At 37.0% G+C, this 22,965-nt stretch overlaps 1 protein-coding gene across 1 annotated transcript in view; it reads right to left on the bottom strand.

Annotated features, from left to right (window-relative positions):
• Positions 1-22,965, bottom strand: part of LOC119144512 (centrosomal protein of 192 kDa-like) — an 88,390-nt gene that overhangs the window by 29,424 nt on the left and 36,001 nt on the right. Inside the window, exons 23-37 of the mRNA XM_037380010.1 lie at positions 22,558-22,688; positions 18,932-19,973; positions 18,693-18,819; positions 17,087-17,258; positions 13,409-14,306; positions 11,512-11,660; positions 9,312-9,542; positions 7,750-7,875; positions 6,717-6,860; positions 6,454-6,517; positions 5,649-5,788; positions 5,423-5,515; positions 4,295-4,410; positions 1,938-2,114; positions 10-100 (exon numbers count right to left, since the gene is read on the bottom strand). Coding sequence (XP_037235907.1) covers positions 10-100; positions 1,938-2,114; positions 4,295-4,410; positions 5,423-5,515; positions 5,649-5,788; positions 6,454-6,517; positions 6,717-6,860; positions 7,750-7,875; positions 9,312-9,542; positions 11,512-11,660; positions 13,409-14,306; positions 17,087-17,258; positions 18,693-18,819; positions 18,932-19,973; positions 22,558-22,688 — 3,701 coding nt within the window. The remainder of the gene's footprint in view (positions 1-9; positions 101-1,937; positions 2,115-4,294; positions 4,411-5,422; positions 5,516-5,648; positions 5,789-6,453; positions 6,518-6,716; positions 6,861-7,749; positions 7,876-9,311; positions 9,543-11,511; positions 11,661-13,408; positions 14,307-17,086; positions 17,259-18,692; positions 18,820-18,931; positions 19,974-22,557; positions 22,689-22,965) is intronic.

Here is a 22,965-nt window from a genome sequence, read left to right as displayed (position 1 = left end):
GGTAGTTACCTGAAAGCAATCTTGATCCTGGCCTCTTATCAACAGTCTTAAATGCTGGGTCACAGACGGAGAGTCATTTCTTAGAGTTAACTTCTGCTGGCTGAAAAATATGAAGTTTACTTATATGCAGTTAATTTACATTTGTTGTAAAATATATTTATTCACGGAAACAATGGAGATGAGACAATTTTAAAGTCATTTCATGAAAAAAAAATCACCTCTCCGAACAAAAGAATGTTAGCCATGAAATTATTTCTGCATGCTCAAACTTACAAGACCTTACTTGTCATATACCATTACACATCAATCCTCAAATAGCAAACCCACCTCAAAATATCTAAATACAGCTCTTCTGAAGTTCAAGTATTGTACTTAACAGCTTGAACTTTTAATGCAAGCTGCAGTTGTGTCAATACAAAAATTCCTTCAAAAAACCCACTTTAAGAGACAGTTACTATTAAATTATCCGGAGACACTTAGTCATGCAGAAGCAAGAGTCTTGTGAGTAGTCTGGCCCAGATTCACTGGAGCAGTTTTAAAGCACAAAATTAAGGATAACTTCTGCTTTTCATGTACTTTTCAACATGATAGTACCAAAGAAAGTTATGGCCACCTCACAGTGTCAGGCTGACCAAAAAGTAATTTTTTTCCTTCTGATATATCCTGGCATTGATCAGGCTTACAGTACTCAGATCCTTCCTCTGTTAAGGAAGGAAACACCTCCAGCAAGCAAAGCAAGTGCCTTTATCATTTTGCAAAGTCAAAAAACAACCACAGAAGGATGGGACGAGCCTTAAAACTTGCTAAAAAACACAAAGAGGAGGAAGGATCATGTAATAAAAATCAAAGAGAAGGATGTAGGGATAGCAAAGCATCTCCCTGATTTTCAGTGGCAGACACTGTTTTGTACTCTGTTGGAACAAATATTCTTAAAACAATTTCAGCTTCCTAAAACCACTGATGCATAAAAACTATTTTTCAGGAGCAACAGGAAATAAAAAGGTAGCAGCATACAAAGAAAAAGTAATTCTCAAACACCAAACAGCCAAAACTACTATGTTAAAAATACACTGTCTTAACAAAGCAGAAAAATATAGGAATATAGGAACATAGCTATTAAAAACATTTGTTGGCTACAAACATGGATCACTTTTAAACAACCAGGAACATTACTGGATTCCTCAAAAAGTATCAGAACAACTCTGGATTAGTCCTTACAGTGATACTTAACAGAAGTCCAGAGATCTGCAAAACTTGCAGCCTTTACATACAAAACCAGCAAAGTGTATCTAGACAACTATGAACAGTTTCACTGAGTCATGGCATACTGAAGCTGGAAACTTGAAACTAAGAAATTCAGACAAGAACTAGTCTGAAGGATACAGACATCTTAATTAGGGATGCAATGGGTTCTCCATCACTAAAATTTTTAACATTGGAACACATTCAAATGCATAGAAATTACGGGATGTTCCAACAACCTATGCTATTTGGATGGTCAAATTACATTACCACATTGGATTCTTCTAGTCTTAATAGATGAATTGAAGAAAAACACGCACAGAGATTTAGTTCTAGCAAGAGACAGGTGTCAAACCAATATAATTTTTCCATCAGCTTACTTGGAAAACATTTACCACTACATTTCTACTTACATAACACACTAATCTTACAGAATCAGTTATTACTCTAACAATAACTAAAGGCTCCTAAAGAATACAAAAAGCTCAAACAAGATCACAGTTTGTTTCAAAAAATTTCTTGCACAAAAAAAATTAATTGTAATACACTGCTTCTCTCACTTGAGTCATACAATAGCTTAGTTTATGACCTGTGGATGATCAATGTGGAAGTTTTACCTCAAATAAATGCCATTAAGTATATTTCCTATATTTAATATTATATTCTATATGAACAGCTGCCCAACGAATACTTACACTGATGCTCCAAGTGGTACTCCTCCCCAGGCAATGAACTGCTTGTTGGAGAGAATGGGTGGGATGTCCGAGCAGGCAGCAGCTGTAGACACAGGTCTATTTTCCTTAGACTCCACCTCACCTTTTATCACCACTTCATACTGAGGCCCAGATGGCAGCACAAGGATTTTCAAAGTACTTCAAAAATAAATAAATACATTTAAATCCCACCACAGAACTGATCAGCTGAACATCAGCTGATGAAAACAAAACATAACTAAAGAAAAAAAATTATAGATAGACCTTTTTAAACTACCTTCTTAAGGGGAAAATACAAATACTTTTTCTTATTTTATGACAAAGGCCAGCTTTAGGCATAGCAAAATAATCCTCTGGGCTATAAATATGCATGTCACATGTACCTCAAGCAATCTTCTGAAGTATTTCATCTGGAAATGGTTCAGGTAAGTATTTCACTACAGCTAGGTAAATTGTTTCTCTCCAAAATTAGTCTGTCAAAATAATTAGAAGTTACCATGGGCAAAAAATAAAGTCTGGCGGTCTCTACATAGATTAAATAAATGCCTTTTGAAACACCTGTGAAACTTCAATGAAGTTTTACAAGTGTGAGATACCCAGGAGCATCAAAATTAAATTGAGTCCTGTTAACAATGGTAGCGTTCTAAGCCACAAACCTAAGATTTTTTTTCCTCACTTTGTTTCCTGGAATTGCTGTGATAAAGAACACTGAAACCACAGACATGCAATCAGCCACCTTCTCATGATACAGTCTCTACCCTATAGGACACAAGCACTGTCCAGATGACTACCACCTTCTTCAGGCAGAGAAGAGAAACAAATGAATGAGAGCATCAGGAATATACAGTTAAATAATGAAGTAGAAAGAAATGGGCTAATACTGACTAGGAAAGCTGAACCTAGCTAGCAAAGAAAACAGAAGAGAAAGTAGGCACACCAAAGGAAAAAAAAAAAAAAAAAAACAAAACAACAAACAAACCACAAAACAGAAGAGGAACAGAAAAAGACAGTGCTGTCTAATTAAGGTGGACAGAAGTCAACAAAAAATAAAACAAAAGGATGAAGTAGATATGGAAGAAGTGGAGATTGGAAGTATCTAACCAATGATAACAGGAAAAACAGAAAACACAGTCAGAAAAACAGAACAGAAAAAACTAGAAAAAAGGCACAGGGCAGGAAGGAAATCAAGCTTTTAAAAATAGACTGAAGCATTTGCCATGGCACAAGACCCACTTAGAGCCAGGAACGAAGCTCAACATCCTTCACTCTAGCTGTCATTGAATTCCTATGATGCCTACTGACTGAGTCCTGCATCCCACCAGTAGGGAACATGAACTCCTGTTACTGGTTTAGTTAGTTCATTAGTCCTTTGGCAACACTTGCAAGTTGACTGCAAAGTTTCCAACCCTACTCAGTACCCTGAGCCTGTAATGTAAACCAGTTATGCATAAAGCTACAGGAAAGCAAAGAAATCATTTTGTGTGCCTATCCATTAGGATCATGCTGTCATTAGCACAGAACAACTCATTGTTTTATTTAATGCACTAGCTAGGCCTACTTAAACTAGACAGTGAAGCTGAACATATTTTGGACACATTCCTTTGTCCATTCTTGCTCTACTAGAGCAGAAACTGGAAAACATGTAACGAGGAAAAGCTGCTCTGATTAAATCAGTCAGAACCCTGCTATTGCCAAAAAAAAATAAAATAATCTTACATGACACCAGAATGGTCACTTGGAACAACCAAATCTACTTCACAGAATGAAGTTTGACAGGTGCTAACGTGCAAAAATATGAATGCTTACATCTGCAAGAGGAACATGTACATTAATGTTGTACGTGATTTACAGCTGAAATTTTATTTAATTATGGCAGCCAAAATTAATGAGCACTTTCTATCCTGATCTGTGCTCAAGATTTTTGTATGTAAAATAGAGACAACATGTCCCTTGTCTCAGTGGAGTGAAGAAGAGCAGAAGCAATTGAAGGAGCTGCTGAAGACAAGTATTTTAAGGCTCTGCTGTACTTTAGAAACAAGTACCATATAAAGGGCTTCAGAAACTTACTCCATTTATTCCCACTAAATAAGTCTCAGGACACCTGCTGATCTGTGATGGGAAATATTGTCTGGTCATTAAGCTATGTACAGCAAGAGAGGCAGGTAATCTATTATACAGAAGAACCCCAGCAAAAATCTTTGTAATGAATGAGGACTCTCACAAAAGCAACCCAAGTCAAAGTTTCAAGTTTCCCCCGTGGGTAGAACTTTCAATTTGTTCATGACCTTAAGGTCAAAAGTAACTCTTTTTAACACAGGTGGCATAAAATCAGTTGTTACCTTTCTGTACTAGTTATGCTTTTTGGGAAAAAAACGACAGTCACTTCCCTTTCTTCTCCAGGAAGAAGGAAAAGATCCTCTGGTTCAACAGCAAAGCAGCTGTCCTGATCTGATGTCTGAAAGCAAACAAGGGGAAAAGGGAGGGTTGGTTACTTATTTTAAGGGAATGAACAATTCTGCAAGATGTAATATGATTTGATTGTGCATGTTCAGTTCAGACAACTCAAATACACCTGGCACCTTCAGAACTTTCCCATAAGCCTGCACTAGTTTACTAGAAGAGTTAAACTCTTCTGAAGTCAGACACTCCAGATGCTTCTCTTAGAGGTATTTGTACTAAAGACATCAACTGTGTATACATCACTGAAGGGGCCACAAAGAGATTTAAAGAATTTAACAATAAGTAGTACTTATTACATGAAGTAATATCACTAGTCTCAAGGCTGGTACCAACTATTACTGGTATCAATTAGTATCCAGTATCACACCAATGTGGTGTTTGTGATACTAGTCATGCATCCTGTTTCCATGACCTCTGCTCTAAGAAATGATGGGCTCACAACCCTCAATATTTTTTTAATTTTTTTTATGTAAAAGGAGACCGGCTGCTCCTTCCGTTGACTTTGAAATGCTGGTTTCTAATGTGTCTCATCACCCTTCAGTCTGGGACCATGCTTTCCATGGATCCTCAAGAAAATTAGTAAAGAGATCACACATCACATATAAACCTAATGCAGCTTTGTTAGGAAATAAAGATGTTTCCCAATGCTAATACTCCTCTTTGCTTTAAATGGGCTTCACTCCACTAGCTAGTTAACAGCTGCCGTACAGCACAGGATTCACCACAAAATTTTAGGTATTTGTATACACTTCTTAAAAATTTATTTATTAAAAATCATTAAAGTATGTTTGTTAAAAAAACATAACTGAAGTCAAGCAGCAAAACTTCCATACACTTTTTTCCAATAATGTGAGCTAATCTCTTTCCTGTTTTCCACTCTCTTTATGTAAACTTTTAAACCTTTTGTCAAATCACACAGTTAAGCTAGGATCCCCAAGGCTCAGCTCTAGTTTCAATATTATTAACGGCTCAAAACTCACGATTTCAACAGGGAGAAGTCAACCTACCTTAACTTTCAAATATACACCAATATTTCCAGCATTTTTCAGCGGCAGCTGCTGTTTAGCTGTTGAACCCACACTAGTAGACAGATGTATTGTCTGGAAAAAGTAAAGAAGTCTGTATGTATGTATCTATGTATATATACATATATAATAAAACCAAACATTACAAAAAAAGTAGGCTAGGAGAGGCAAACTATTACTGAAACACACTTTGTGAATACATGCAAACCTGTAAGTCCTTTGGAGCATGTATCCTCGCTGTTCCAGCTCTTGCTCGGAGAGGAATACTTTTAATCACACTGCTAGGTCCTGGACTATCAACTTCCACATCAACTCTTGCCAAGAATTCATCTGCAGGACCCAAGGAATCTAGGAACAATTCCACGTGTAACAAAAGCAAGTCCATTAGCAGCAAAGCCATTCCTATGGATGCATGTCTTACTTCTGTTACTGTCCGATCAACATATTAATCTTGTGGTGGTATTAAAAGCTCTCCCATTACTCTGGCAACATGTTTTTTTCTTTCAAATAAGGTCTCACAGAATCTTATTTAAAAGTTTTACCTTTCTGTCAAATGGGGCTGAAATTGTCCCTAAAGCAAACAAAAAGACATCTTCTCATATACATATCAACTAGTTTGGCTAGTACTATTCACTATTTAGGAAGACAGAAAAACTCAGAGGTTCCTTCAAATTTCTTATCTGTTTTGCAATCCAATGCAATGTTTCCTTAAGTGATGATTTAATTCCCTCAACAGAAGGAATAAAGCAAATTCCACACATTTTGCAGTAGATAACCACTTTGTACAGTTTGATACTAAAGTATAAACATTCCTGTTAATATCTAAAAGATTAAGGCCTAGATATATTCTGCCTCCTTCTGTTACTAAAAATGAATGCGATACCAGAAGTATCAGGACACACAAACTAAAGATAGAATGTTTCAGGTTTCCAGCCTGTTCCTGCAATTCTAACACATGCATACATTGGAAGTCAAATTTTTTTCAGCTGAAATGAAAAATCAAATTGCTATACCTGAACAAGAAATTTGTTTCTTAGGTGCATGGAACAGAACCCAAACTGTTAAAGCTTCGGGATCCTGAAAAAGAAATTGGTTGACTTACCCTACGGGAGGGACAGAATTACTAAATAGAAAAAAAAGAAAAAAAATCTAACAACAAAACTATAACGCTCAAATAGGTAAATTCCTCAAAAATCATCACCGTGAACTCAAATATTCAGAACCACCACTTTAGACTGCAAGTAACAGGAAGAATAGCTAACTACAAATTACTCACTTGTCCATCATAGCTTGCATGTATCACATGATTTACAACTGATGGAGCTGTTATCTGAGAAACTCCATCCATTTGGAGCAACTGTTCATTAGAAGGATTAACCGGTTCCTTGGAAAATGTGAAGCAACGCCAAGCTACTGCATTCTGTCAAAGAAAAAGTATTAGAAGTATTAAATCTCTTACTGTCATTAACAATAATGCTGACAAAGCTGAGAAATGCAAGGTAAGTTTTGAAGAATCTAAGCAGTTTGGAAAAAAAAAAAAAAATCAAAGATTAGCCTGTAGTTTCAGCTGATATGTGACAGTCCAGCAAACCCTCTTAAAACAGTCAGAAACCTTTCTGCAGTAAAAGGACACAAGCTGGAACTGGTCAGTTTAAGCCTTCAAGAAGTTCGGCTTTTCAAGACCAAACCTCACTAGTCACCATGATGACCTGATCCATCTTAATAAGGCCAGTCCTTCCCACAGCACAAAACAGCAGCCAGCCTAGCCAAAAACCTGAAATTTGCATTGTCACAGAGGTGCAGAGAGGAGAATACTCTAGCCTATAATACAGGCTAGTGTCTAGTGGGAGACAAAGCAGACAGAGTCCTGCCCTTGCTTCTGCAGAGGAAGAAAGAACATGTTAAACTTCCTACGAGGCAAGTCTGGCTGCTTGTTTGAACAGTGGAATACATCCCCAGCATTCCAGAGGGAAGGCTTAGGCAACACAACCCTTTTGCTATCTGCTTCCCTGTGCTATCAAATCAAGCAACACATAGTCCGTGGCTAGCTAGGCTGTAAACAAACAAACAAACAAAAACCCCACACCTATCCCAGAAGCATTTTTGCTGGTACCATTACAGCACAATCAGATTACCACTCTGAAAAAAAAAAATAAATATATATTTCCTGACCAACCAAAGATTCCTTGGGAATCTTACATCTAGTGTCCAGGGTATATTTCTTAATGACATACAACAAAGTGGTTTTGTATTAAAATTCAGTATCATAAAAAGTTAATTTTCACATATAGTAAGTTTATTGTACTTACTGCATTAATAATAAGTCTAATTGGCACAAAAGCATGGGTTTTGTTGATAAGTTTTAGTGGAAGAGCTTTCCAACTCCCAGAAGTCAAGTCACCAAAATCCAAAGAACCTCTTTTTCCTGTTTCCACCTAGTTTTAATGCAAAGCAGAACTTATAAGGAAGACCTCCAAAACACTACTATACAAAAGCACCAGGAAAGTAAGGATATTAATCACCTATTCCATCATCTTCGTGCTACACCCAGAAGCAACACACACTACCTACCAGGGGTAGGAAGAGTCTAAGAAACAAGTTTCCTTTGACATCAAAAGGCATTTCATCCAATTGGCTCTCTCTCATGTATTTTGCCTCAGTCAAGCAAGCCAATCTTAGTGCAATATTTATCCTCCAAGATCTAGTACACAATCAAATTATTTTGGCTAATTTATAATAAAAATAAATTTAAACTATGATTATTGTTAGCAAATATGAAATGTCAGTTTTAGGTAGTTTAAAATGTCGTTTTAGCAAGTTAAAAAGTTAAGGAAGTGACTTAAGGAGTAGCTGGATTTTTCTTAGCATAAAAACATTTCATTGTCATGATTTGTAGCAAAATACAGCTTTTAATTGGTACTTTTATCAATCTCAGGAATATAACAAGACATGCAGAGACAGAGCGTAGGGTTTAGTTTTAATTTAAATATGAAGCAACTCTGAATGAACTGTATCATGAAAGACATGGAGAATGATGGATTTTGCTAAACTACATATAAAAAAAATTACTAAAAATTAAATCAAAATTTATGGAAGAAGCATTAAAAATTATATCCATGTGTATTAAACTAGAGTATCATTACTTTAAAACATACTTTGCCCAAAGCAAGTTAACAGGCCACATAAAAATTTTACTTTTATCAGCGACATCACAGACTATCACACAATTTGTTCAGGACCTCCAAAAATACCACCAAAGCCCATTTCTGCCTGTCCATACTCCTAAATGTAGGACTACATAAAGTCAGATCTAATTCTTGATGTCATACTGTCTCACACCTGGTTGTTCTTTATGACAAGACAAGACAAAGCACATTACACATCCACTTTCAAATTTTACTTGGTCCAAAATAAGAAAATATTCTATACCACCATAAAGCTGAAAGTAATAAGAAACCAAGATAAAGGCTACTTTATGTAATAAATAAATCAATCCTTACAAATGGAAGTAAATGGTTTTTATTACATTTTAAGGCTCAATGGTATCCAACACAGTAGATACTTAAAAAGCATTACATGTTTAAGATATCATTCATTCCCTTCCTAAAGAAAAAGTAATACCTTTAAAATTACTCTTTTCAGACACAATCCTTCATTTCCATCCAGGTGCTTTTCCAAAACTAAAAAACTTCCTAGATAGTTACAGGCTTCTCATAAACATTTTCCTATATTGCCTCCCCACTCCAAACATAAGAAATTCCAGGCTCCTTTGAGGAACAACATTGCATTCCTATTCTTTTCCAGTGTCATTAAACTATTCATAAAATTACAACAACAAAAACAACCCCAAACACAACAAGAAGTTACTTACTTCTAAATTAGGATTCTCAGCGACTGCTGTCAGAACTACCCTACTTGCCAAAGCTTCTGCCTGAATGATTGTCTCGGCATCTGCAGAAACTGGCCAAGATGAAACATTGAGAACACACTGAAAGATCCCCGAATGACAAGGTAAAAAAAGTATTTTCAGATCATTGGTAGAATAGGATCCTACGATGGTTTTGTTCTTGAAAACCAGACATTGATATTTCACAGGATCCATCTGAAAAACAAAGTCTGTGTCATTTTTAACAGGCCTCTTGCCAGAAGACAGTTTCTTTCAAAATACCACATTTATCTGGCACCACTGCTCAGCACAGACATTTTCTATATGGTTTTGTGCAATATTATTTATTTCATCTTCATATTCATGTCCCACTTCCATTCCACTCATCTGTACAGGGGTTTTTTATTGTTTTTTTATTTGGTTGTTCGGTTTGGTTTTTTTAAAGTTAGGTAAATCAGCCTGAAAGTTGCTGGGGCTTCTCTCCAGCATCCAGTGAAAGATTAACACTAGGATTATAGTATTTATAGTTGTACATATACAGCTGAAAATATATACTATTAAAAAACAAAAATGTAATATGTGTATATATATAAAATATGAAGTATATGTGCACTATATTTAGTATAGATACGTAGTTGAAAATTAAATCATAAGTAGAACCCTGATTTTTGAGAAAGAACAGCAGCAAAATAAATAAAGCCAATTGTACTTGGTGCTTTCTGCCATCAAAGTTGGGAGAAAGAGGTATGATGGAAGAGTAATGGAAAGGTCAGTGGATGCAGATCACCAGTAAACTCTAGTGCAGATGCCTTAAGTTTCTGTTGTGAACATATTCATAGATGATCTTCAAGCAGGAAAGAGACTGCAAGTCACACTCAGTATAGCCCAGAGTTAAGTTAACTGAAAAAAATTTTTAATCATACTGTGCAGCAAACAAGTGTATACATTTATTCATGGAAACAACTGTAAATGGGACTATCAACTGTAAAGTAATTTCATGAAAAAAATCACCTCCTGGTACAACATAATCTCAGGGGTGAAGAGTGCATAAAATCTCCATGATACTGAGTGACTAGAAAAATACAGAAGGAATCTTAACTCTCGTATATACATGTATGTATACATAAACACAGAACTGTGGTTTGGTGGTTTTTGAAGAGGAAACATTCAGAGAAGATGAGAGTAAAACCAGAAGTCATACGCCTGGAAAGTGCTACATCTGCTGGAAAAATACACCTAAGGAGTGATATGATACGTATTTGTAAGACTTACAAGCAGTAATATATGAAGTGAATCATTGCCCATTATTTCTCAGTAATAAGGATCAAACAAAACCAGCAAGAACTACATTTAAAAAAGGAAAAAACCAGTAGCGAACAGAATCCACAACTCAACTGAACTGTGTACAACACTACACAGTTTACAAGATTAACTAGATAAAAAGCAGTCCACCAAAAAATATTAAGAACAGAAATAACGTCTAGCTCAAGTTCCCAGGTACCAAACTGCCAGAAGCTCAGAGTATGTTATGTTCATTCTGTTATATTCTTCTCTTCTAAGAATATTCACCAGTAAAGGAAATTAAATTATACTGATGGACTTTTAATCTAACTCATTCTCATGTTCTTGAGATCTTTTACCTCTGGAATTATTACTATGACAACTGAAGTAGGTAGAACTTCATAAAATTAAAATGCAAGACACCCCCGGTCTATGGCCTACAAGCTACATATAACCCACAGAATGATCCATCTAGCTTGAAGCCTGTTCCAATTACTTCTCATGCTCTGTCATTCAAGATCTCCTGATTTCAAAAGAAATGGGAGCAAACTGCACAAAATGTTTTAGCATCAACAGTCCTCAGCGTGGACACTTTCTTTTCTAGAGTAAACTTCTCCTGCATACAAAGGTGTCCATGAATAAGCTGTAAACTCAAACCTACCACACTTCACACACACAAAACAATTCTAAAAGTCAGTCCCACGATATGGCATTTACTTTTCTATGACTACTTGTTGGAACAAGTCGGGTGGCCTGGATGAAAGAAGGTAGCTCTGGTTTTGTGCATATTAACTATAAAATGGGAAAAAACCTACAAGTCTGACAGAGGGCTCTAATTTTACAGGTGTCATCTGGTAAGAATACAGCATTATTCCTACAAACTTGTTTTAAAAAAATCTCTTACCTTTTCCCCATTAACTGAAACACTGAGTACTCCAACGCTGACCTGCAACCACCGTTCCGTTGGATTAAAAATGCTAAGAACCGTCTGTGATGCAATTCCCACACAACAGGCATTAGGGAACTTCAATTCTTCTGGTACTTTTACATGTCCTTTGGAAGAAAATACACTCCTGTTAGTTCCAAGTACCCAGAAGCAAATCAGCACTCAGGCTGCCACCATGACAAGTTTATAAGCTAATTTGACATAATGCTTTGTTATAGCAAGGAAATGTTTGACTCCCACAGTTTTCATAAGAATGTTTTCCACAAGTGTGATACTCAATTTCATTCATTTCTAATTTGCATCTTACTTGGAGTTCTATTGTCATGAACAAAAATACTTATGGAAATAGCACATCCCATTCCAACATCAACCCACAGAGCGTATTTATATAAATACACACCTTATATGAAATACTCAGTATTCACAATTTAATCAGTACTAGGCCAACTCAGAAAATGTGAGTATCAGTATTACAACATCTTTAGAATATTTACACCAAGCAAAAAGGAAAAAAAAAAATTAACAGAGTATAACTCTCACCTAAAAAGCTGTTCAGGCATTTTTTGCTACTGGAAACACCAAGTACTCCCAGAACAGATTTTTGCTATATAAGTGCAGTCATCAAAAGCTATCACCAAACCAAAAAGAAATCCTGCTTCCAGGAAGTCCTTACTTCTAAAGTATTCAAAATAACTTTCAGAGGAATCAGAACGTTATAATGATAACTCAAAAAAGTGGAGTTAACAGTTCTCTGACAAAATGAGGATCAATCTTCATTACATCCAGAAACAAACTAATGGGTACTCATACCAAATCAAGAAGAGACACACATAATCACCTGAAATTTTTGTTAATTGAGCCGCAAGCTTTATTTTAAACCCACACATTCTTATTCCCCTCAAAAAAATAAAAATAGCGCAAATAAGATGAAAATATAAACTAAGACTAGCATCACTGGAAATGAAGTGCAAAACCTCATTTGCCAAAAATCAAGTTTAGACTACATAGATATTCAGAGTTCAAAAACGCATTAAAAACCTAGCAATTACATATACAAAAATAGGCAGAGTAAGATTGTTCACATTTTACTATTTTAAAATGCACTAGCAAGACCAACGATCTAGAACAATCAATAAACAGAAAATAACCTATAAACTGCCACAAATTCAAACCTTCAACCCCATTAGCTTGTCCTTTTGTCTGAAAGAATTAGCCAGAAAAAAGTATAGCAAAAAATACCTCAAGAGATCATAGGTTAAAATAAGTCTTTAAAATGAAAAGTAACTTGCACTGCTTAGATTTGGAGTTAAGTCAAGACACAGAGAAATAGCAGAATGTACCGAAGGCACTTGGCCACTTGTCTTTCCCCTTCATAACCAGAAAACAGCTTAAGCCCTCCACTCCCCTCCTTGGATTTTGTGGCTTAACTGACTAACACCAAGTTCGGCTGCAGACAGAAATGTCATCTACTTGCCAGATAAAATAAAACTGAATTTCCAGAGCATGACCTGCCTTGCACAGCATGAACTGCAGCCAGGATTTCTCTTCCTTCTACAAAAGCCAGATCTAGATCCTTTAAACAAACACAAAACCACTGAATGCTGAAATTCTTCTAAATTAAGAAAAACTTTTAAGACCATCAGGGGAACTGTAAGAATAGACATTGAATTTAGAGACTTCATTAAATAAGGAAAATTAGTAATACCTTTATTTAAAATAAGAAAGCTTGCATAAAGAATAGTCATGGTTACAGTTAGTAGTCATCTTAATTTTATTTACTGTAATATTGGCGTCATGACTATCGCCACTCTTGTCCATAGCTGTATTTTAAACACGCTTGAAAAAACACACTTACCAATACTAGGTGACTTTGGTAACTCCCACTCATTTCTACCAGCTCCAAGAGGTTGTCCAGTACATGATTTTATATTTAGGATGTTCTTGTTCCAGGAAGTAGAGTGTGGATTACGAAGTGAAGCTGCACCCAAAGAGCCAGAACCAGTATTTGAACCTAAAGGGATTCCTATCATCGCTGGATTCTCAGAATGCCCTACTGGGATACCTGAACAAAGAAGCCCTGCTGGAAGACCAAAACCTGCAGAGTTGCAGCCATGTAACTGAGACAAAACAGTATTTCCAGTAGATGGTTTATTTCCCAGATGCTGTTGTGCAAATGGAGTTGTTGCAAGAGAATGTCCTGTAAGCAATGTGGGAACAGAAGGAATTGCTTGACTATGAGAGGCAGTGAGATGGGATTTAAGGCTTGAAATAGGGACATATTGCTCACCAGATGAGTTTTGATTGAATGGCATACAAGTGCTTAATCCAGGACACACCGGTAATATATTCCAGGATGGTAATCCTTGTCTCTGTGCTTTGCTTGTTTGATCCTGCCACGCTTCTTGTGCGTCAACATTAAAAGGAAGTGGCTGAAAGATACATAATTTAGTTGGTACAGCTGATTTAACACAGTCTAGCTCTTCATGTTTTGCTGCTACATTTGAAGGAATAGATGCAAGCTGCTTTTCGTTCTTCGGATAACCTTCTTTAGACAGTTCTTGATCCAGTACATCATCAAGTTTTCTTTGAAGACCTGCAAGTGCATTTTCTTCTGATTTCTGGTCAATACTAAGCAGTGCTTCTGTTTTATTTCTTTGACGTGCGTGGTCTCCTGGATTTTTGTTTGTATGTTCTAGCGAAGAAGTTGGGCTGGCTCGAATTATTGTTGTACTTAGTTCACTAGCATTTTCATCCTAATAAACAAAAATAATATGCAGAATTGCAAGTTTTAGAAAAGCAAATAGGATACATAAAACAAGACAGACCTTAATACTAGTACTGCTATCCAATATAAATAATAAAGTTTGTAAAGTCCTGTTTGAAGCTTTGCTGTTACAGTATATGTGGCTCTTCACCTTGAAAAAGAAAACCTGCAACTTCAACCTGTTTGCTATCTAAAGTCACATTCTACCTAAGTGTACTGGGTCTGGAGTTCATTTTCTTCATAGCAACCCCTGTGGTGCTATATTTTTATATTTGTGACCAAAACAGTGCTGGTAACACACCAGTGTTTTAGCTATCACTGAACAGTGCTTGCACAGTGTCAAGGCCTTCTCCATTTCTCACCCGGACACTCCACAGAGTAAGCTGGGGGTGGGCAAGAGGTAGGGAGGGCACACAGTCAGGACAGCTGACCCCAGCTGAGCAGAGAGAATCCATACCAAATAACACGCTCAGCAATCAAACTGTGGGGGCATTTTTCCAAAGTAGCTGTTGCTTGGAGACTGACCAGGCATTGGTCTGCTGATAGCAAGTGATTGCTTTTGCATCACTTTTCTGCCTGCCCATCCACCCACTCACTCCCCCTTCACTTAGTAAACCATCTTTATCTCAACCCAGAAGTTCCCCACCCCACCCTTTTGCCCTTCTAATTCTCTCCTTCATCCCACCCAGGGTGCAGTGAGCAAGCAATTGGAAGAGGAGCTCAGCTACCAGCTGGGGTCAACCCACTACACTAGGCATTAACACCGGAAGAATATTCTGCTCTCTGAAGTTACCACTGACTACATGAGTTTCCACAAGGTCAAAAATGTTGGACTTCCTATAACTTCATAAAGCCATTCTGTGGGAAGGCAACTGTACTATGAAAAAAAAAAAAACCAACAAATTCCTAAAGTCATTGACAGGTACACAGATACTATTATTCTAAAAACAAGAGACCTGCAGTGAGTTGTCTTATTTATTGGGTTTGGATCCAATACCAGGAAGATTTTCACAGTTAAAAATGCATGAATCAATCCTAAACAGCAGCACTCAATTGCAGTATAGATTATTTCTTTCCATATTCTTTATAACTTTCTTGAACATTATCTGAAGTAACACGAATACAAACATTCTTGTTGTCTATAAGAAGCTTCAGGCAAGGGACATGAAAGTGGCTTTTAATAAGTAAAAATGAGATTAAGATCTCTCAGTCTCTCTCTCTCTCTCCACACACACAGCATAAAAAGATTACTAACCCAAAGGAATAAATTAACACTGCAGCATTATAAATCAGACTTACAAACATACTCGTAATACAAATGTAAAGCTTTGGTAAAGTACTTGAGGATCTCCTTGCTGAACTATCCTGGGGAACACGAACTACTCAAACAGTAACACCTCTTCAAGACAGAGAGGCAAACTAGCATGCATCCAGTTAGAAAAAAGCATCAAGAGCCACCCATTTGCACGAGATTACAGGAATCCAGAACCACATGCATTTCAAATGTGAAACAGACACAAGAGCTGATGCTATGTCAGTATGGACTGCAAGCAAATACCCATTTAAATTTGCCCCTGAGTTCCTCCCTATGGGGCTGTGATTCCCACTGGAAACATCAAGATGAAAAACAACAGATATTCCCACTGTAACTTGAGCAACTAGGCGTAGAACAAAATGGGCTATAGGCCATAACACAGGCTTCCTTCCTCCTGATGCTTTCAGCATGAAGGAACGTTGCTCTGGTCTTCATATAGGAGGAAGAGAAGGCTTCACTAAAGCTTTCACTAGCCACTAGTCCTGAAAAGCCTCATCCTCTGCAAACTGATCAAAAAAAACAAAGCATAGTAGATGGCATTTCTATTTCCTGTGGTAGAGAAAGGCACAACTGAGAAAGATATTACAGAAGAAATGTAACCACTCAGATTTATACATTACATATGGATGCACTCAAGAGAGGTTTTTCAGCTTTTGCTTGTTTGGTTTTTAAAGTTCCATCCACATCTCCACACACTTTGAAGGGGGAAGGCATAACAAAGATTCCAGATCCCAAGGAACCCATGGATTAGGTAGAAGAACGTCAAATATCTTATTCAGCATAAGATTGCAAGTCTGAACAAAAGTTTCACTCTCAGAGTGCACTCTTTGCTAAAGCAGTAAAAACAGTCAGAATGAACATCAGAGGTAGAAAATGACAGCTTCAGTTCTGAAAATTTACAGCTAAAATACATACCTATAAACATTTTTCCAGGAAAAAGAAAAACAACAGGGAGAATATTCCCCTAACAGCTGAAGCTGAGCAGAAAGGGAGCCTCAGGAATGATGAAAGCAGATACAGATCCTGCAAACTACTGCAGGAATACTACACTGCACTTCAAGAACAGAATGACTTAACAAGACATTGAGGAAAAAATGAGAGGGGGAAAAATATCCCAACTAACTTTTTTCAGAAGTTAGTAGTTTTTGAATATTTTACTGTGTTTATATTCATTGAGATTGTATATTTAACACAATCTATTTCAGAATTTAAATTTCTGAAAAAAACTCAGGAGTGGTGAAGAAGCACAATACCTTCTCCCTATGCACAGCATGTCCTAAACTGTTCTGCAATCCTTACAGATTTTGTAATTTAGAATTATTATGGCCATTTAAGGGTTTGGTTTGTGGGTGAGAGGGAGGTGTTCTTTTGTTTGGTTGGTTTAAAGAAACTGAATATCTTGAAATACAGTTCAAGAATCTTGAAACTTGAAATACAGTTCAAGATTTTCTTACCCAGTATGTCTCCAGATTAGATATTACAGCCGTGTTCTTAAGGGCACTGTCAGATGCAGAGATGTATGTTAATCTGCTCATGCTAGGACTTGAGTAAACTGACTGAGGTAGCACGCTCTCTTTGCAAGAAGATTCCTGATAACGTGGTGTGCAAGTAAAATCAGTTTCAGACCTGAAAAACAGATTCAGAGTATGTCAGTATTAGAACATATTTCTCATGCTGCCCCTAAGAAAATCAATGCTACAGAGTAGCCACACTGTTCTAAAAATCAACTTACTTAGCCATTCTGTTTAGTACAGTCAGTAGAAATGAGAAACCATCTCTCAATTAACCTTTACAAGTTCTGGCTTTGATGTACATAAAACTCATTTTCATGGGATATAAATCCATAAAGCAAAGTATGGGAGTTCCACAGCTGAACTCAGATGCTAAGGTCACAGAAACAACACAACACCTTACTAAAAGAAAAAAGCTGAATCAATATAAATGTATGGAACTACGTAGAAGAATGTCAAATCAACTCATTCAACATCCCAGACATCACACACTAGTATTTCCTATTCACTACTGAGATTCTCTTAATTTCACACAGCTGAAAACACAGGATCTGTCACCACTTTGTCAAAGAGATTACATAAAAACAACTAAGTTACAGACAATTTTAATTAGAAATCCTAATGTCTAATGTAACATTCTTGCAAAAATTCACGTATTTCTGCACATTTTTATTTCCGAGAAATGCCAGCCTGTAATTCTAACATCATGTACAACACTAACTATAGTTAAATATCCAACAGTGAACTTAAAAGTTAAAGCAAAGAAATCAGTTGCCTTCATCTTCTTATGAGGATATACATAGCCATTGGCTACTGGCCATATTTATATGTTTAAGACTACATAATCAACTTAGTTGTAATCTTAACATTTATATAACACTTACTGTTATGGGAACTCATTTAAAAAAAAAACTGCCCTTCAGTTGCTAAGAAAGCCTTAAATCTTAGATACAAGTTGTGGTTTCAAAATAGGAAGTGGACAAAAGCAATACAAATACCTCCACCCATCCTCTCTCACACCAAGCAGTGGTATGAATCAGAGAATCAAAGTGACTGAACTACTTACAACTTTAAAAAAACTCACATCTTCATTGGTCTATACAATGTCAAGCTTTATCATATAATTAACAGCATAGCCCCCAACCAGCTTTATTTGTAATAGATGAGTTACATCTGATACCTAAAACTTTGTGTTGATAGAGCTATAAAATCCCATATTTATTAGTTGTTGTTCCAGTGTATCTCACTAACAGGCTGAATATTTTGTATTCTTACATTACTGGATAATCCTGAGCAGAAACAATGTTCCTATCCAGTGTCTCTGTCTCATCAGGCCAGTGAGGAAAATAAAAAGTCCACAATTGTTTAATACTGCTTCCCCACACATATAATAAAAGCAAACAGAAAGCTTAGTCTAAGAACGAAGTCTCAACTTAATAAAGATCTTCTATAAACGGAGATCAAGTACAACATGCAAACTAAAACTTGATCCCTCAAAAATCCCCATGAAGCATTAATAATTCTTTATAACCTGCACCAAGACATTTACCCTGAAAATGCTGTTCCAGAAGCCTCACTAGGAGAAGAATGATTCAGCGGTGAAGTTGAAGGTCTGAAGCTACATTGCTCATCCTCCAGAGGCAGCAGGTCACATTTAGGTACAATGGGTTTATGCTCTGGTAAATAAAACAGAATTTAATAACAGTATTTATTTAAGCACAGGCAACAAATCTACTGTCCAGAAAAGCCTTTTCGAACAACTGGTTACATTTATATAGGTTTACTTACCAGTACTATTCTGGGAAGTCAGGGACAGTTTCTCAAAAGTTACATGTTTCACATTACCACTGCAAGCGGTAGTGGCATCTTTGTTTTTCTTCTCTATTTCTGCATTTTGCTTCTTTTCATCATTGTTCAATTTCTGCATCGGTTTTGCTTTTGTAGGACTTACCGAGACGTATTTACTAGGTTGCTTGTCAGGTTTTAAGCTGTTGAGTGACAGAGTATTTCCTGTGTTTTTCTCCACCAAATCGTTACATGGTTCAAGAACAGCACTTGTTACTTGATCTACAGTTTCTTTGTCTTCCCCAATACAACATCTATTAGTGAGATCACTGCCCTGGTGAGCAAGCAAACTTCTTGGTGCCGCTTCCATTTTTGCTGCTAAAGGAATTCTACACGTCTGTGCTTCATTTCCAATAGGTGAAGTTTGGGTATCAGGCATATCTGATCTAATATAGGCATTCATTGACGGTAAATGTTTACTACTTACTAAATTTGATAACTTTTCTGAATATTTTACATTATTTGCAGTTACATCTCCATAGTTGGGAACACCAGACAGACTAGACAAATTCTGAATATCATTTTCTCCATGAAAATATTGCAGAATTCGCTCCTCTATTTCTTGCTGATTGCTATGATTATTTATCAAGTCTTCTGCAAGAGTATCCGTATTTTTATCTTTATCCAGTAAAAAGGTATCAGATATAAGGTTCTGGACAGATGCTTCATGTTTCACAATACTCTCATATTCACTTTCATGTCCAAGCTCATCTGTTTTTTTGAGGTATTTTTCCATATCAAATACACTATTTTCCACATTGCTGGATAATACCTGATTAGCAGAGACTTCTGTCTCTTTAACAATTCCAGGAAGGAAACATGTTCTTTCACTTTTATTAGAGAGTGCCATCATCATAGCAGCTAGCTGGGAAGGATCAGCACTGGAGGAAGCATTAGCAATAGCAGATGCAATCGTGCTAATACTCAGGACAGAGTCAAAATTAGTAGATAAGCCATCTTCAAACTTGTCTTTATGAATTCCGTCCTACAACAAACCAAAATGAGTTAAGGACCAAAGCAATACATTTTTTGTTTAGTGCTTTGTATTATTTTGCTTTTTGGTATATGATAATATATTAACATTTCTAATTGCCACATTTTTAGTTGCCTGTCAAGAAGAAACACTGCAGCAGGCATAATTCTCATTGTACTGATTTTTTAAGTCTACTCCACGGAGTTAGTTGTTTGGGATTTTTTAAACATTAAATAAAGATTGCCTTCTTGGAAGCCTTAGTTCCTGTAAAGCTTCCAGAATCCTAAAATGTTTTAATTCAGTTGGAAGAACTGGGAGTGAAATCCCTTTGAGAACAAATAACAGAGAAGAAACTACCGTGACTGAATACACAGTATCTTCCCAATTAACTTTAAATCATCTGCCTCTCTACAGGGGGAAGACAAGGATATTTCTACAGTTTTCTCTACCACTCAAGTCTGATTTCTTCAGTTTTCACAATGGCTATTCTTAGCAAAAGGCATGGAATAAGTAGACAGTCATGTCCAGACCACAATCTCTTCCCACCTCCCTCAGATATACATACAGTCAGGAAGAAAAAAAAAACCCATCTGTCCTCCTGTAGATACACAGGCATGTCTTCACAACTCCTCGTAAAAAGACTGATGAAGTATGGAGTATTTAAGTAGACCATGACTGGACTGAAAACTGGCTCAAAGGGTTGTGATCAGCAGCACGAAGTCCAGCAGGAAGTCACCTGCTCACTAGTGGAGCACCCCAGGGATCAAGAAAGATGCCAGCACCATTTCAACATCTTCCTTAACGATATGAATGATGGGGCAGAGTGCATCCCTCAGACAGTTCAATTATCATACAAAACCAAGAGGTGCAGTTGATACATCAAAAGAGCAGGCTGTCTTTCTGAGACCTCAACAGGCCTGAAAAATGGGCTGAGAAGAATCTCATGAAGATCAAAGGGAAAAGCGAAGATCAGCACCTGGGGAGGAATAACCCCACACATCCATACAAGCTGGGGACCAAGAAGACAGAAAGTAGCTTGGCAGAACAGGACTTGGGAGGTCCTGGTAGACATGAAGTTGACAACTAACTAGCAATGTGTCCTTGTGGCAAAGGCAGCCAACAGCATCCTGGGCTGCAGTAAGAAAGAGTTGGCAACAGGCTGTGGGAGGTGGTCCTTCCCCTCTACTCAGCACTGGTGCAACCACACCTGGAGTGCTGTGACCAGTTATGGACTCCCCAGTAGAAGAGAGACATGGACATACTGGAGAGAGTCTAGTGAAGGGCCACAAAGCTGAGTAAGAGCTTGGAGCACCTGTCATCTGAGGAGAGAGCTGGAATTATTTATCTTCAAGACAACAAGGCTTAGGAGGAATCCTTATTAAGGTGTATAAATACCTGATGGGGAGAGGAGCAGGAAGGTGAGGAGTAAAGAAGATGAACCCAAACTCTTCTCTGAGGTATCCAGTAAGAAGAAAGGGCACAGTTTTAAATACAGAAAATTCTTATTTAAACATAAGGGAAAGATTTTTAACATCAACACGATCAAACACTGGAACAGGTTGCCCAGAGAAACTATAGAATCTCCATCCTTGGAGATATTCAAAACATGACCAGACCTTGATCAGCCTCCTCTGTTTGACCTGGCTTTGAGCAAGAAGGGATGGACTAGATGATCACCAGGAGTGCCTTTTGACCTCAACCATTCTGTGATTTGTCTCTATTGGAGAACATTTTAGCATCCTTATCAGACTAAGGGTGACCTGAACTTGTACAAATTAAGGGTAGGGTAGATTAGAATCTGGATATACATCATCGAAACCCAAAGTCATGCATTTTGTATCTAGAATAAGGATAAGGATAAATCAGAAAGAAAAGCAATTACAGCAGTACATAGTCAGATGAGCAATCCAACCAGTCCTTCTGCATTTAAGTCTCCAGCTTACATAATTTGATCAGCTAAACCAAGTCAATCTTGCTAGTGACTGACACCATGCAGTGACTGCACAGAAGGGCTGCTTCTGTAACTGAATGGGTCTGTGTATATTCTGCCTGATCAGAAAAAGAACATGATGTGCCAAGACAGAGAATGCAGGTGTCCAGGATTACCAAACTGAACACACACTTTTTCAGACTTACACCATGTTGATATTTTTAAATTTTATCAAGTAAGAGACTTCATTCCCATGCTAAAGACAAATCACTTAAAAAAAACAACAAACCAAACACCAAACCAGAAGTGAAAGCCACAGCCAAAATTCAGAAACTTGATCACAGAACATCAACAGCCCAGGAATCTCTGAAAAACTGAAAAACTGTGGGCTGACAGACCAAGCAACTCCAAACATGAAGCAGGAAGAAAAAGAGAAATGAGATGCTGATAGTAAGACCTGACTCACTGCTGGATCACGGCATTCTAATGAAACTACCCTAACAAACAGTGGCACCTGCTAGGATTCAAATGTTCAATAAAAAAAAACCAGTGAGCTGACATAGAAGTCCAAATTTCACCATATTCAAAGAAACAATAATAGTCCAAGTTACTTGCATTTTGTTCAAGTTCATAGTTGCACTTAATAGAAAAAGACAAGAGAAATACCTTTGGTTTACTTTCGGCAGCAGCTTCTGTATTAATGCTTTTATGTATTCCAGCTGCAGTATCTATCCTATGCCATGCACCTTCACAGCTGGTAGAATTTACATTTTCTTTCATTTGTGCTTCTAAGTCATCTAAGAACAAAGACAAACACAAGGAATTAATTTACAGTGAGTTGTCTAAACACCTGCATTCTTGGGATACACATGCTCCCTTAATGCTTTATAGAAAAAAGCTGTCATAAAGGCATAAATCCAAACACTGTAAGCATCAATTGTTTCCTGTAAAGTACTGCTAAGTTTGCAATCAAGTCACAAAATAAGCTGGCATTATGAACACCATGCTCACACCGTACAAATTTTATTTTCAGGTAGCTTATCATATTAGCATAAGATAAGCAAACCTTTTCAT

This window comes from Falco rusticolus, chromosome 3, assembly GCF_015220075.1.
Source record: "Falco rusticolus isolate bFalRus1 chromosome 3, bFalRus1.pri, whole genome shotgun sequence".
In the NCBI taxonomy this organism is placed as follows: Eukaryota; Metazoa; Chordata; class Aves; order Falconiformes; family Falconidae; genus Falco; species Falco rusticolus.
The sequence above is the reverse complement of the archived record's forward strand: the minus strand, read 5'-3'. Positions and strand labels throughout refer to the sequence as shown.